General features: G+C 39.2%; 1 protein-coding gene and 2 long non-coding RNA genes across 4 annotated transcripts in view; 2 read left to right on the forward strand and 1 right to left on the reverse strand.

Moving 5' to 3' along the window:
- Nucleotides 1-2,261, forward strand: LOC111255395 (uncharacterized). Its single transcript, XR_002675466.2, has 3 exons — nt 1-87; nt 971-1,077; nt 2,123-2,261. It is a non-coding gene; the product is annotated as an uncharacterized LOC111255395 (long non-coding RNA).
- The window catches only part of LOC147759097 (uncharacterized), a 15,989-nt gene continuing 707 nt past the window's right edge, over nt 80-15,361 (reverse strand). The window contains exons 2-3 of the long non-coding RNA XR_015319443.1: nt 14,437-14,521; nt 80-977 (exon numbers count right to left, since the gene is read on the reverse strand). This is a non-coding gene — a long non-coding RNA (uncharacterized LOC147759097). The remainder of the gene's footprint in view (nt 978-14,436; nt 14,522-15,361) is intronic.
- The window catches only part of LOC111243091 (intraflagellar transport protein 140 homolog), a 26,542-nt gene continuing 22,261 nt past the window's right edge, over nt 11,081-15,361 (forward strand). For both annotated transcript variants that reach the window (XM_022788163.2, XM_086977866.1), the window contains exons 1-2: nt 11,081-13,580; nt 13,825-13,997. In XM_022788163.2, the coding sequence (XP_022643898.1) occupies nt 11,253-13,580; nt 13,825-13,997 (2,501 nt within the window). In that variant the 5' untranslated portion in view covers nt 11,081-11,252. The remainder of the gene's footprint in view (nt 13,581-13,824; nt 13,998-15,361) is intronic.

Genomic DNA, 15,361 nt, shown 5'->3' on the forward strand with positions numbered 1-15,361 from the left:
GTTTTTTGGTCATAGTGGATTAGTTCGGTCACGAACTGTGTAAAGCCATATGCAGCACATAAGTTGAGCAAGATGTTCTTTTTAAACGTAAGGTCTTTGAAATGCTTCGTAGTTTATGTGGGGTTAAATGGGCCTATAAGTTTCCGTAGCTCCTCTGTTAGCTTCTTTATGCGATTCACAGTAGCTAAATTAACTCCATTAACGAGAAGTAGGCCAATATTAAGCACATGGTTTTTTTCGGCTAAGATAACGTTGCAGCCGGCTGCTTCAGATGATAGAGCAGTAGCCCTACTGTCGGCCCTTGCGAGATCTTTTCTGAGCGAAGACCTATGTTTATTTAATTCACTTGCGCTATTTTTGGTAAGTCATGACACCGCAAAATATTGGTTATATCGTCTTTTGCAAGGAACTAGGCACTTAGTTGTTGTTAAGTACTGTGGAGGGTTTAAATACTGCTATCTATGATGATCTGAAGTGAATCGGGCACGGACGGCTACAGAGCTATGCTGACTGCCACTCGCTGGTCATGGAATAAGCCATTTGGGGGACAGCTTCGATAGAGGCGCTGCAGTTGACTACCAGAACTGTTAGCTTTTCGTATGATATTCCTTATTGCTTTTCCTGTCCTAGGCCCCTTAAATCTAAAATACAGTTGAATCATAGCCCAAGCTTCGCTTCTGGCTGATTTTGTTGTCGACAGAGAGTTGAATGCGACTCTCGGAACGGTTTCTTTGCAAAATGCCAGGGACATTTTTTGGGGTCCTTCTGTTTCGCTGATAGATCACTCATTTTCATGAACTGTTCCACTGAGATATTCGTCTCGTCCTTTTCCTGCTTAAGAGTTTTCATCTATTTTCTAAGCTTGTATCCTTCAAGTGGAATCGTTTGCGGTGAACATCTATCAGCGGCGATGCGCCCAACCTTTCGCCAATAACCTCCTTATCCACCTCTCTGTCTTCGTTGTTTGAAGGATTACACTGGAACGATAAAACAGAACTCGTTTTAGAATGATTCCTCAGATCGGCGAAGATTTCGAAGTAAACTGGGTAGTGGAAGTAAACTCAATCGCTTCAAATGGTACGTTTCACACCTGTTTTCTTCCTTCTCTCTGTTGATGAGCTCTTTGCACATTGAGCAAGTAAACTTCAACAATTTGTTTGAAGTAGTAGTTTCAAGGTCACCTTCCAATCTTCTGCGGCACTGTATCATTCTTAATTCAGCGTCTAGAGATTCACTTTGGACCTCGTTATAGTGTTCGGTGCAGCGCTTTGTCGGATTTCCATGTGAAATTATCTACTTTTTCAAGAACTCAGTATTTTTCTTTGTTTACCTTCGTATCTTCTACATAAGGCTTTTCTTTATTATAAGATAATTACACTCGACACTCTGAGAAATTAGGGAAACTGTTTTTAGAGACATACCTTTTTAATTGCCTGACTCAACTTGCCTCCGTTTATTCTGTGAATAGAATTTATATATATAAAAAAAAGAAGCCTAAAAAAAGAAAATATATATATATATATGTATATATATATATATATATATATATACATATATATATATAAATTCTATTCTTTTTTATTCTTTTTTTCATTACTTTTTATTTTTAAATGCTTTTATATTATATGTATATTTTAGTTTTATTTCTTTTTTATTTTTATTTAACTTTTTAAATATAGATAACATAAACATGTAAGAAAAGTAAGTCATTATTAATATTTCCTGGTCCGTTCTGGCAATACAGCATCCTACAACATAGTAACACGCCACGGCACGACACTCCTGTATATAGCCTTTCTGGTTGTCGAATCTTTTAAGGTCGGTTGAGAGGACTACCGGTTTAAAGACAGATGTTGTCTTTTGATAAAAATAAAATAAACATTAAATTCTAAACTCTTCATTTTTGCCTTCTCCCTGTGTATATATTTGACCCACAATGTCGTATTCATCGTCTGCTCTTTGGGCAAGCTTCACTCAAGCTACTATTCAAGAACACTGGTTTGTTGCCATCGCTGCATATAGATAATGAATTCTATTTTAGTTCATGTTTTTAATAAATGCAATTGTGATATCTTATGAAATCTAAAACATACGTAAATTTTTTAAAATACATGTTATGAAGTTTCAACGAAAATGCCGAAAACTAAAAATGAAGTAGAGAACGGATAAAGACGGTGTGGTATACACAAGGCACAATTCGCATCTGGTGGACACCGTCGCCGTGGACGAGGTATGATGAATTAACCTGTGCCGGCCCACAAGGGAAGAATCAAGTAAGAAAACGATGTCAAACACGAAAAGAGCTATTTCAGCGGCAATAGTCAATAAACTGAGGCCCAAACTAATGTTTATACTTGCATTTATGATTACGGATAAGGCCTCAAGAGAGAACGGTCAGCCCTGTTAGTATCTTGACTTCTTGAACAGTCCCATGGATAAGCGGCACAACAATCGATAGCACACATAATGGTCGTTAGGCATAATCCTATCGCTACGTTTCAGTAATAGACCGAATCAGGTAAAAAGAAAACATTCGAGTTTTGACTTCAGCCCTAATACTAGGTTCGATCGCCTTCATGCGTTCGAAAGGACGATATGTGACGCAGCGTATCTCGCTATCGATTCTATTGAAGTATTGCAAACAGTTTCTGAGATACTCCTACTAAACTCCTAGTATAGCTAATATTCACTATATAGCTATGCCAACTGTTTATGATTGAAAATAGGGAAATTCCTTCTGCCGGCAAATCACTGGCGAGCCTCGGCAGAGAACTGTTTAGCATGAATAAAACAAAAAATAAACAACATTGTTTACAGAATACACTTTTCGATTGAATGACTATAATTTTATCACAAGTAGAAACCAGCAGTTCATTACAAAAATCCAATGGGACGCCAAAGTGGTGCCATTGTAATTAATGCTTGTATAAATATACATTAAACAGCCCCACCCTGTTTGGCAATATGAACAATCGACTTACTAAGCAAGCAAGAGAGGAGAAGAGACTTTATAGGCACTACGTAAAGTCGTTTCTGAGACGCCGTTGGCGTCATTGAACAATTACCATTTGAGATAATATCGATTTGTCTCATAGTTGGTCCACAAGGAAGGCTAACGGTAAACAAGTCTACCGTTAGTCTCCGTTTTTAGGAAGAGAACTTGTTCTTTCACCGTTTTCCTCAAATCACAAACCAAAAATATGTACACTTTGGGCCTTAAAGCATTACATTACAAAACAGTGTCAATATCAGAACGGATTAACCGACAGAAGCAAGATTTCAAAAGAACAATCGAACCCTGTGACATTATGGGTTTCTCTCGCGTTCGGTTTGCCGCGACAAAACTCAAGTTAGCAATCAGGCTGAAATACAGTTGTGCATTTTTGTCAATACAGTTTGCCTGTACACTAGAATTTACGAAGGGCTAAAGGCGACGAAATCTCATACAGGCACGTTAACGAAGTAAACTCACAAGTTCGCGTCAATGTTTTTCCTTTGACTTTTACCCCTGCAGAATTTGCTCCAGGTTGCTCCATATACATGCAGTAAAGTCAATGTCATTTGTTATTAAATGCACAGTTCGAAGCTGACGCATATCCTTTAGGAAAGCCTGTGATCCGTGACTAGTTCATGCGACCCGTAACAGCCTTTACAACTTCGACAAAGGCCATTGCCAATGTTTTTCTGTTAAACAGATACGTCTAAAAAAAGGTTAAAAATGTTGGTAAAATCTGTGTGGTAGGTATGTACATATTATATCATGTTGTTACCGCTTTTATACACTTAGGATGTCCTAAAATTCGAAGTTAATGCTTTAGAGGGTTATATAGCTGCATAAACAACATATTTTTCTTGAAGGACCCGCGAAAGCAAGCACTTACTTTACCACCAAAGCTCTAGGTTATTTGTGAAGGAGGTAACATAACAGAAACAGCTTTAGAAGGGACGCTATTCGCAGAAAACAACTGTTTTAGTTGACTAGGTAAAGTAAGTGGGGCTTGCGCGCCCAAGAGAGCTCGCCATGATAGCTTGAAAGGGTAACGTATTTGCCTGCTAATCTGAGAGAAACGTTGCGGTTTAAGTTCGAACTCGGGCATAAACAGACTTCGTTTTGTGCTGCAAGTCAGCTGTCTGATGGAATACCTAACGGCGACACCGGCCATGAATCTCGAAACGTAGATACGTTTGCATCTAAATTAAATTTAAAAACTTTAAATTTGAATACCTATTTAAGGCTCGTTGATTATAAAGAGCTAATAATAACAAGTCAAATAATAAAGAATTTTAACTCGTTACGCTCGATTTTTTTAATTGAAAATTAAAGGTTGAGAAGCATCTGTCTGATACTGTTTTATTTTAAACGCCCAAAGTGATAACAAAATATCTTTTGGATGCAATCGTACATTTTCGCTTAATTCGAGATCGAGTCAATTTTGTTGTACGGTTATCAGTGGATATTGCCTCAAGTGCCTAAAATAGCGACCATTAATAATAATACATATTTTTAATACATTAATAATACAATGGCGAAAAGAAGTGTGATACGTATCTTTAAGGATCGGGTATTTTTGGAAGACAAACATTGCCTTAAGGGAAGTTATTATGTTTAATAACAATTCCGAAAGGCCGACATTAATTTGAAGACGAAAGTCTTCATTTGTTTTAACGGGCTTCTTTAGTCTAGTTGAATAGTGCTGAGTTCTCGTGTTTGAATAGGCACCCATGGCAACATCAAGGGCATTTGATCTCGCAGCCTGAGCTCTAGTTGGTAGAAATGATCGCGAAAATAGTTGTTCTGTTCTGTCGCAATCTTCAAAAACGTGTCCTACTCTTTCTGATTTGTATCAAGCCTGTATTGCACTAAAATCACCGTTTCGAGCATTTGCTGTGGTATCAACAGACAAATAGCTAAAAAAAAAAAGTAAGAAAAAATGTATTATAAAATAACATATTTTTTATTACTTTCCGCATCTAAGATTTATTTTAGTATTTTGTTAGCACATTGAGCTTGGCTTGATATCAAATAAAGGTGTAGAGTTTTAACTCTATGCGGATGCTGCGAGGTCTCCGGCAATTGGAAAATTTCTATTTCTAAAGGAAAAATATAAATTTTCTTTATATTTGATCTATTACTGTAAGTTGTTGTTAATTGACTTGCAATAATAAGTGCTTGTTTAAAAATAAGGCCACTGCTCTAGAACTCCAGAAATAGAACTTGTTTTTATAAAAACAATAAAGATATTTCTTCAAGAATTGCGTTTGCTGTTTGCGAAGAAGAGCAACCCTAGATAGGAAAACCGATTAAGACAGGCAAAAGATCATCTGGCGGGGTATGAAGTATCAGTACCAGTTACTTTCCTAAGCTAAGCCAACTGTTTGCGTTAAAGGCGGGAGATGTCAATAGTTATTTTACAGCCCTGTAGTATCGCGACACGAAGGGTAAGCGCATTCGGAGAAACACCCATATGGATCAGCGTAAGCATAACCTTGTCGTTGAGCGTCAAGTCGAAGCTTATTTTTGAAATCAACAAATCGTGAATTGAAGACGTCCTCGAGATTGCTTAATGAGTATTTGCCCGCTAATCTTAGAGCTACGTTGCGGTCTAGATTTGAATCCGGGCATAGACAGACTTCTTTTCGTGCTGGAAGAGCCGTCTGATGAAAGGCCTAACGTCGATACAGAACGTAAAACTCGAAACATACATAGAGGCTCTCAGAACTTGGGTTAGATTCTCGCACTGTAAAGTCTTGTTGTATGGAGATCCCTTCTTTCCATGCTGCGGCTAAAAACCACGGATCATGACCCAAACATCTCCGAAAAGTGATTTATGAAGCTTAAGGAGCTAACTAGGTCGGTCGCCGAGCTCCATGGCGCGTTGGCCACATGATGGGTTCTGAATCGGCGACTAAAGGGCTTGCCATTCCTTTAAGGTATTGACGCACACATATTTTTGTAGATCGTTTAAAGGAAGGAGGCGCCTGATCTCGAATGAGTTTCACAGTCGTAGGGAAAGCATTTCTCGTATGAGGATAACAGCCTTCATCAAGAACGCTACATGACCGCGCAGAGGGCTAAAACGTCACTTGAAACAAGCGAAAAAAGTGCCGAGTACTTGAACTTAATATTTAGATATAAGTAAAACGATTCGGAGGAAATTACCCCTTATCGACTCAAGATGCAATGTATTAAAATCGACACCACTATTTAGTTGATGTTAATTCATGGAAACGATAATTTCAACCAATTATCTTTACGAACAGATTCTATCGCTAAGTACATTTATCCACTCTAGGGGAATTTCAAGCTCACGACTCAAGTCTAAATAATAGTACAGGGCTCATTGTTTTTAGCGATAATATCCAGCTCAGTTCGCAGTCTCGCAATGCCTTACGGAATTTACCAAGAATGTCAGTCAAGCTTTTTTGCATCTCACGATATCAACGGTGACATGCTGACCCGCTCTCGTCGTGCGTTGAGGTTAAACGTACCAAAACATGGGCAGCCTAAGCTGGGGTAGCCGTTTGATGTTTTGTCTGCAACGAAACCCTCGCAAACGGTGCTTTCAGGTTTTATTGTTCAATTATTATTCAACGCGTAGTATATACCGAACTAAGTCGAATAAAGCTTGTTAACCTAAACCCCGTTGTAGCTACATTGAATCTTTGTGATGGTACGGTATTTACCAAACTTTACGTTTACGACAGATATAGTCCGTTTCGTTCCAAGGATAGCCATTTGAAGGACCACTTAACGGCAAAGTATCAGGTATAACGATTCAAAGCATTTACCTGTGCAGTAAATCTGAGATACTTGTTGCGTGATACTACTCGGTTTTCGGGTGCGCATAAGCGTTTTCGAGGTAATTCTTGTTAAAAAAAAGATAGTGGCATAAAGACCTGGTTACAAAATGTGACGGCCTTTTGCCAAGTTAGCGATCTGATTCGCAACTGACCTACACTAATATAAAAATTCACCTAAAAAAAGCATGGATTATCGTTATATTAATAGGTACAATCAATAAATCATTGAAAATGAACGATGGCGGATCCAGTCACAATCTAAATGGGAGACTGCCTATGGCCTGCTAGTAAAATTTGCGTGAGTTTTGTCACTCCTGCTATTACACAAAGCAGGCCATCTTCTACACACGTGTGTAATCAGATAAAAAATGTACACTACAATCAGCTTCTCTTGATGTATATATGAGCCAAGTCCGTATATTAGGCTCTGCCGACCTTACATTCTTTTTTTTTTTTACTTTCACTTCTATGACATATTCGTATAGCTTTATTTAGTGCTAGCTGATTACTGCTAGTTTCGAACCACAACGATCAACTAATGATAAAATTTCTAACCTACAAGTCAGCTGCAATTGACGGCTATCTAAGCACCTGTTAAGCGTATCGATGCTTGCTGACACCTTATAGGCGTTCCAGTTGATTAATCTATCGATTCGACTTCAACTGGCCATCATCAGAGCCTAAATTTTGTTTTTTAATAATAGGCCTTTTCACATACTGTGTTACTAACTTTATTAAACATATTATTATTATTATTAAACATAAATAACGTTTTCTAATTTTTGTTTAACGTATCCTCTTGGTAACAATCGCATTAATCTCACAAAATAAAAAAAAAACTTTTAATTCGAAATAATTGGTAAGGTAAACATATTCCACCAAGGAGGACAATATTAGAATATATATCGATTGATAATATTGCCCGGAAATTCTAGGTATGAAATGGCAAAGCAAAGCCGTTCACAGTTTAAACTGTCAGCCAGATTATATTCTGCTAAAAAACTTTTGTTCCTCAAAATTCGAAAAAAACAATCGAGATTATCCTTAATCAAGCTTCATTCAAAGGTAAGCAAAAAACATGTGACATGAGTATCAGAAATTCTGTTTGTAGCTGACAAGTTTGTTTGCATAGTTTTATAAGCGAGATCAAAGAAGCAATTGCCGATGATTTTGAAGTTGAGTAAGTAAAGGATGGCACGATCAAACTATCCGTCCTGCGCTCATTTCGTTGTTACCTGATGTCATGCTCAGCCTTATTTGGCACTCACAGGTATCTCGCTACAGCTACCGTGCTTAATCTATATAGTTAGAATCCTTTGATTGATTGAAAATGTTCTGACAATCGTGGTATCTTATTGTGTTTATTTTATCAGCCTGTGTCAATACGAACAGATTTAATTTAGCTTATGCCCAACCTAACATACTGTTGCGGTAATACGGTTACAGTGATTTTTATTTCCCTGATCTAGTCAAGCCACACGTTTGAAGTTTTTGAGCCCGGTATCATCGTGAGGCCTAGCTTTCAACACAAAGCCCGAGTTCTAACGTAGACCATAACGTGTCCCTAGGATTAGCAGGCAAATACGTTACCCACGAAGCTATCACGGGATCTAATCAACCTATTATCTTATTCCAGTGATCCTGCTGCTTGGACCCTTTTCTAGCGATCAGCTACGTGCGACATAACTAGCAGTAATCTTATTATAATATAGTTGGAATGTCAAAACAATCCTGCTATTTGCTACATAGTATGTTCATCAGCTTATCCTAATATCAGCGCGTTATCGAAACCTTATCAGTAATTATAGTTGTCCACTAATCTGGCGGCGTGTTTGTAGCTGTCCGTTTGCAGCAACCCTATCGCTCTAGTCGGGTCAATCTACCACATTGTCTCAGCTATTTCGAGATTACCTTGATACGGTTATTCTGATGTCGCTTCTCTAATAGAATGTTTTTTTTCTTATTTGACCCACTTCGAAAGCATCAGTATAGAGCTAAATTATATCTAAATATTTTTATAGGGTACCATTCGCTCAGATTTCACCTAGCTAAGGTTCTAAGCCAATATTTCAAACGCAAGTCCGGCACCGCCGTCAAGCATTGCCTTGTAGACCGGTCATGTTTGTTACGATACGAAGTATATTTACGCCCTCTTTCCAATATAGATCAACTCACATGTATCTAAGATTAGTATGTAAACAAGTTAAAGTTTTTAATCGTTTTGTATATTTGAACACCCAGGATCTGAACCACGGGATCCATATTCTGAGGTCATCTAAAGGCTCACTTCAATCCTTCGCATTCGGTTCGCAAAAGCAGGCTTATATTACCGAATGTCTGCCCCGCTGTAAACTACCCTATGCCATGTCACTTTTCCATCAGTTCTTAACTGTATAGCCTGATTCATTAGTGATATGTGGCCCCACGATGCCTGTGTTTTTCATGGACTAAGAGACGTGAGACAGTTATGGCTGTTGTCATGGCCGCCATAGTTGCCACCAGCCACTATCATGTAAGTGTTGCTTTATGCCTGAGCTTTTCACTCGGAATTATGGTCGCTTCGGCCATAACCACTGAGATAAGAAGTCAAGCGATTCTCTTTGTTCTAAAAAAAAATTCGCTTTGGCCTTCAGCTTGAATTGAGCCTATGCCCATTAGGTTGACGCAGTGTACAAAAGCCTGTTACCGGCTGATTATTTCACTCAGAAAGTAACCGAAGTACTGCTGCACCGTCACAGGTAATCTGGCACAAGCTTTAACTTTTAGACATATCCTATTGTATTGGCATCATCTAATTGTTGTGTCTATAGGTACCCAGTCATCGCGTGGGCACATTTTCGCATTTACAAAATCTATTACTAGTTCTTTGTAGTCTCCGATCGCATTTCATCCGTTACACAAAATCGGCATCAATATGTTTTAAAAATTCTCAATAATTTTTTCAAAAATCACCAATGCATCCTTCAAACACAATAACATGAAAAATTGATTTTTACCGCTATTCTGGTTTCGTTCGACTTTGTAGAGCATTTTACGGAGCGGAAATGCACAATTCTTTAATGATGGCCTCCCAGAAATGCGCAATACTGGTCGAATATACCGCTCCAATAGGGGCAACTTACTCACACTACACCCTCTAGCGAGAGAAATTGTTCTCAAAAAAGCATTTAATTAATTTCCAAAAATCTCAAGCACAGCTATAAAGTCTCGCATACTTGATGTATGTAAAGATAAATATTAATTATATTGAGAGATAATACAATAGAGAGACGAACGCAAATGTAAAGTCTGTCTATCGGAAGCTCATTTATTGCACTTCCATTGCTGACCTATAACCTAGCCCGGTCGGCGAGTGAACTTTGAAGCTAACATAAACATATACAAAACCTAAACCCGACAGCATCTATATGTCATATTTGAAATAAGGGGCGTATGGATATTCTTGTGCGCACCAGTTAGCTTCACAGAGAGGTCCTAGTGAACTTCTACCGATTAACTCTGTAGCATTGCCACAAGCACTTACTGGAGATCGTCGGTGAAATAACAACGAAACTTTTATGTGCTAGCTCTACATGACCGGTATCACACATACAACATACAGTATTTCAAATCAAAGTAGTTTTGCATTTTTTTTTTTAATTATCTTTAATTTGATTTTAGTCTTGTATAACCCGCTAAACGAAGCGCATCAGGTAGTTTAAAACACATTTGCTATTAAACATATAATGTATACAAAGCGGCTATTTCACAGTGTTTATCCAATCTAATCCAATGATTCCCTACTATAAAAACGTTTTGCCAAGTCGTAATTTTAAAGATCGAGTTCAGTATATATATATATATATATATATATATATATATATATATATACTACACCTTGGCTCAAAGAATCTAAAATTCCTTTCCATACTCCTAGGCTAGCGCCTTTTATCATTCTGGATGTAAGAATGCATCTTTCAGGATCGTTCCTTTCAAATTATCGTAACCGAGACTCTGCTGATATCCTTTTATCCTCTGGCTACATTGTATGTGTATTCTTCGATACGTAAAATAGATGCTCTAGGATTTTCGAATAGAATACATTCCATAAGAAACATATGCTTTGTCTCCGTTCACTCACTAACCAAGGTCCGCCATTGTCACAACAGGGAAGTGTTTGAAGCGGGCAAAGTACCCATTTAATCCGGCAGAGGATCCTCCGGTCGCTAACGTTGCTATGGCAACCCTCTTAAAAGCAGGAACAATAACAGATAGTGAACATACTCTCCTTGTCCTGCTCTCCCACTCTTGCTTCCTAAATCAGGCGAACAACGAGTGACCTTTGTTTCCATACGTGTTGGACCTAAGTGTAAGGTAGTGGAAGACGATGCTTTATTACACTTTATGAGTGGTTTCGAGACTCGATTTCACGGCAGTGTGTCCTTTCCTATATAACATATGACAAAAAAAACATGGCAGGTACAGTGTATCTGGATGTAACAGTAGAATTCGAAACGTTGGGGTCGAGGACTGAAGTGACACCTTTTGATGCCGTATGGCATTCACGGTACCCGCTATTAGCAATTGGCTACGCTAAGAGTGAAAATGGATTAGTTCGTATTATAGAGTATTCGCTGGAGAACGACACTATCCACCCATTAGAGGACTATGAACATGAGTCTGCACAACCTTGTTGTCTGTCATGGCATCCGTCTGAACGGTGTCTTGTCGCTGGTTGGGAGAATGGCGAGGTAACTATCTGGACGCCAATCGGAGGCACAATTGTGCAAACTGTGCAACATCAATACCCCGTATCGCAGATTGAGTGGAGCGCGTGCACACCCGTTCGACTAGTGACAGCTGATACAGCTGGGTCCTGCCTCGGCTGGCAGTTGCAGGATAATGTAGGTGAACAATTATTTTATCATGAAATCCGAGAGACCCTCGTTGACATTGTATTCCGGCCAAACGCCAAAGATTTCTTCGTTGCTACGGAGTCCGGAACATTATTCATAGTAACTGATACGGGACAATGCCACGATTTGCTTCGTGTTGATGGGCATGTTATCCGCTTGCTGTACAATAGCAATAGCAATACCCTTGTAACAGTAACGGAAAACCTTGTTATATCTCAGTTTCGACACACAGAACAAAATGGCGTGGACCAAGTAAGTCGTGTCAAACTTGCAGGTTCAGGTTATCGTGCACGCATCGAGTGGCTAATGATGGGCGTCCTAGTCATTGCTGCAGGGGATACAAGTTTACGTCTAGTAAATCTGCGCACCAACGACAACGCTAACCTTCATGTAAGCTCGGAAAACAGCAATGAATCCTTTACTGCTCTTGCGGTTGACACTGGAAGTCATAAGGTAGCAGCTGGTACAACACATGGCAGAATTTTCATTTGGAACGAGCCATCCACAGCTGAGGAAGCAGAGGAAAGAAATGCAAACCCGTACGAGGTACAAGTGACTGGAAATTTTCGTACGCTAGGCGTTTGTTCCGCTTTTGGACTAATCAGCGCTGTTGCACAGGAAGTCACCGTGTTTCGGGAACAGCAGGCTTCCCTGGCATATTCGAGTCAACTACTCGCGCTCCAGACAGGCGCTAGAAAGGCTTTCATTGACCTTATCCAAATGTCCGTTAGTGTCAAATTAGAAACTGAAGTGCCAATTCGGGCGCTCTTCGCCGGTAGAGAAGTTGTCGGCGTTTCAGATCGGAAACGTCTTTTATTTTATGAACTTCAACATGCGACGCGAACAGCAAGATTTTTAGGGTCTATGAACACTACTTCAGTTCTAATTTCGCTTCACGACCAGAACGCTTTCGTCATCCAAAACGGTCAGATTGAGGTGCGGTCCTTCCAAGGTGCGCTCAATCAAACAATTGTGGCGCAGCAGGACGAGGGCGAAATAGTCTCAATTGATGTTGCTGGCTTCTTTATAGCTGTGGGCAGCAGCAAAGGTTGTATTCGCATGTGGGATGTCGGAAATCGAAGAGAAATCACTTCGCATGCAGGGCCGAAGTCCCTTCTCATTCCCGAACGGTCCAAGTTACACAGCGTTCGATGTAACGCCAATGGAACTAAAATCAGCGCCATTATGTCCTCCGTAGGTGGAGATCACACGCTTCCCTTATTATATGTGTGGGATATTGAAGAAGATGATGTCTTCTGCCTAGATTTTAGCAGACCCTCGAAGGAAGGTGATCGTAATAGGATGTACACGGATATGAGCGGCAAAGTCCCTGTAAATCACCTTTGGGATGGCGAAGATCCGCGTTTGTTGGTATTAGAATGCCATTTCGAGGACAGCAGTACGGGCAGTTCTGAGGCTGTTATTGTTACTGTCTTCGTGACAGCAGAGTTTGGTCTCGTTGTGCAAGATGCGGTAGCTTTTGATAAAAAAAAATTTTCCCTTATAGGTGCGCATGTACCTTACTTTTATTTAGTTTCTAAAAATGGGTCGTCGGAACGAATGGGACCAGAAAAACTAGCTTATGCGAAACACGCTTACCGTCTAAGTATGAGTGATTTTGTTGGCGTGGAATCATGCGATCGAGAGACACGAGAGGCGGTTCTCAAACTGAGTTTTTTCCTCACAATTGGAAATATGGATGAAGCATTCTCAGCCATACGAAGCATTAAAAGTGAGTCTGTCTGGGAAAATATGGCACGTATGTGTGTCAAGAATAAGCGATTAGACGTCGCTCCCGTCTGCCTAGGCAAGATGAAAAAGGTCTCCGCTGCGATGGCATTACGACAGGTTCAGGCCAAGCACCCTGAGAACATCGATTTACAAGTGAGTACGGCATATATTTTATTCAATACATAGAATATCACAGTAGCAATTACAAATGTAATCTTGGTATATTTAGCATTATGAAGGAGGACTATCAAAAATCAGCTCAGGCCAAAAATCATGCAGTGCACAGCCATATTTTTTTTTTAACGAAAAATACTGCCATGATGCGCAAGTCATTACATCATTGGCAAAAGGAAACTTACTAATGATAAAAGGTACTTCAATATGGTCGTTTTATCAGGTAGCGACGCTTGCTATTTACCTTGGAATGATAGAAGAAGCTAAGAATCTTCTGGAAACGAACGCAGATAACCGCATGCTCATAAAACTCCTTTGTGATTTGAATCGCTGGGACGAAGCACTTGAGCTAGCCGAACGAAAAAGTCGTATCAACCTCAAAAACACCTATTTTAGGTAAGTAAAGCTGTTAAACCCAGCCCGGTTTCCAGAACCCGAACCACTTTGGGCTCTTTGGATTTTCTCTGGACTGTGGTTATAAAGATTAAATTTTACCATTAAAGCATTTCGCTGGTACTGTAGGAACCCTAATGTTTGTGAAAGTCATTTCTACCACACTAATAAACGTGAAACAAAGTAATTTGGGATGGGACGGCCCCGCATTACGGGTCGAATGGTGACAGTCACTCAGTCTCAGTATTAGTGAATGATATGACCGAGCGAGTAGTTTCTGTTTATTTATATAAACGGTAAATAAGTAAGAGTACGATCGTTTTTCTTCTAACTGTCCGAAGACTTTGCTATTAAACCTGCTTACTTTTCGTCCATTACATCGTTTTTAGCAATCGGTGTTTTTTAATATAAACACAAAAATAATATTTTTAGATAATAATACCTTCATTGCAGTAGGAAGAGATTCGTTCTCGAACGCCTTTATAAAATTGCAATAGTGCTTGCAGCTGAAACGCACCAGGATCTTGCTAAAATAAAAGGTACAGGTTTGTTAAATCCAGACATTCTGTCCAGCTTTATTTTGTTGTATATGAGGCTTTAGAGGACCACGGAGAGCATTTGGACCAAACATATGACAATGCAAACACGGCAGCGGTTTAGAGCGTTCTTTAGTCAAAGATAACGTAACATCCATTTCGAAAGGCTTCTTCACTATATTATAAACACGTAAATACATCTAGGTGCGATTTGACTGAGATTATATAGTCTATACCCTTTATTAGCGGGGTATGCATAGCTTATTTTTCAAATTTTTGGCTAAGAGAGTAGGTTTAAAAAATGTAGAATTTACGTATTTTATTTTTACTAATTATTACGATTGGATTTACACTAACCATCTCAACAACATATCAGTTTAGAGCCATGTGTTTCTGATGAAATTTTTGGTAGTCTGGGTTACCCAAGCTTAAACTGCAGATACCGGCCAAGCATTAAATTGGACGCGTGAAATGGGATGCATTACAGCTCGTTTTACCCAAATAAATACGTTTTTGACTTCGCCACGTAACAAAGTTTACACAAACATAAATATAACCTGAGGTAAGGCTGACTCAAGTATACTGATGACACATTGTTATATTCAGTATAAAATATAACACATGTGATATAAGATATCAAATTAATGCTTGTTGCTTTTCATATGCTTGTACGCCCGGCCCAGCAAGTTCCTTAATAAGGTTGCCCTAGTTACTGCGATGAAATGTAATCTTTACGGAGCTCCCTTCCCTTAAATTTGGGCAAATTTGGCCAATGCATATAACGGAGGATGATATTTGTGTTGAAGAAGATATGTTTTTTGGCGACCCAAT

Source organism: Varroa destructor, unplaced genomic scaffold (genome assembly GCF_002443255.2).
Source record: "Varroa destructor unplaced genomic scaffold, Vdes_3.0 BEIS01000001.1, whole genome shotgun sequence".
NCBI lineage: Eukaryota > Metazoa > Arthropoda > Arachnida > Mesostigmata > Varroidae > Varroa > Varroa destructor.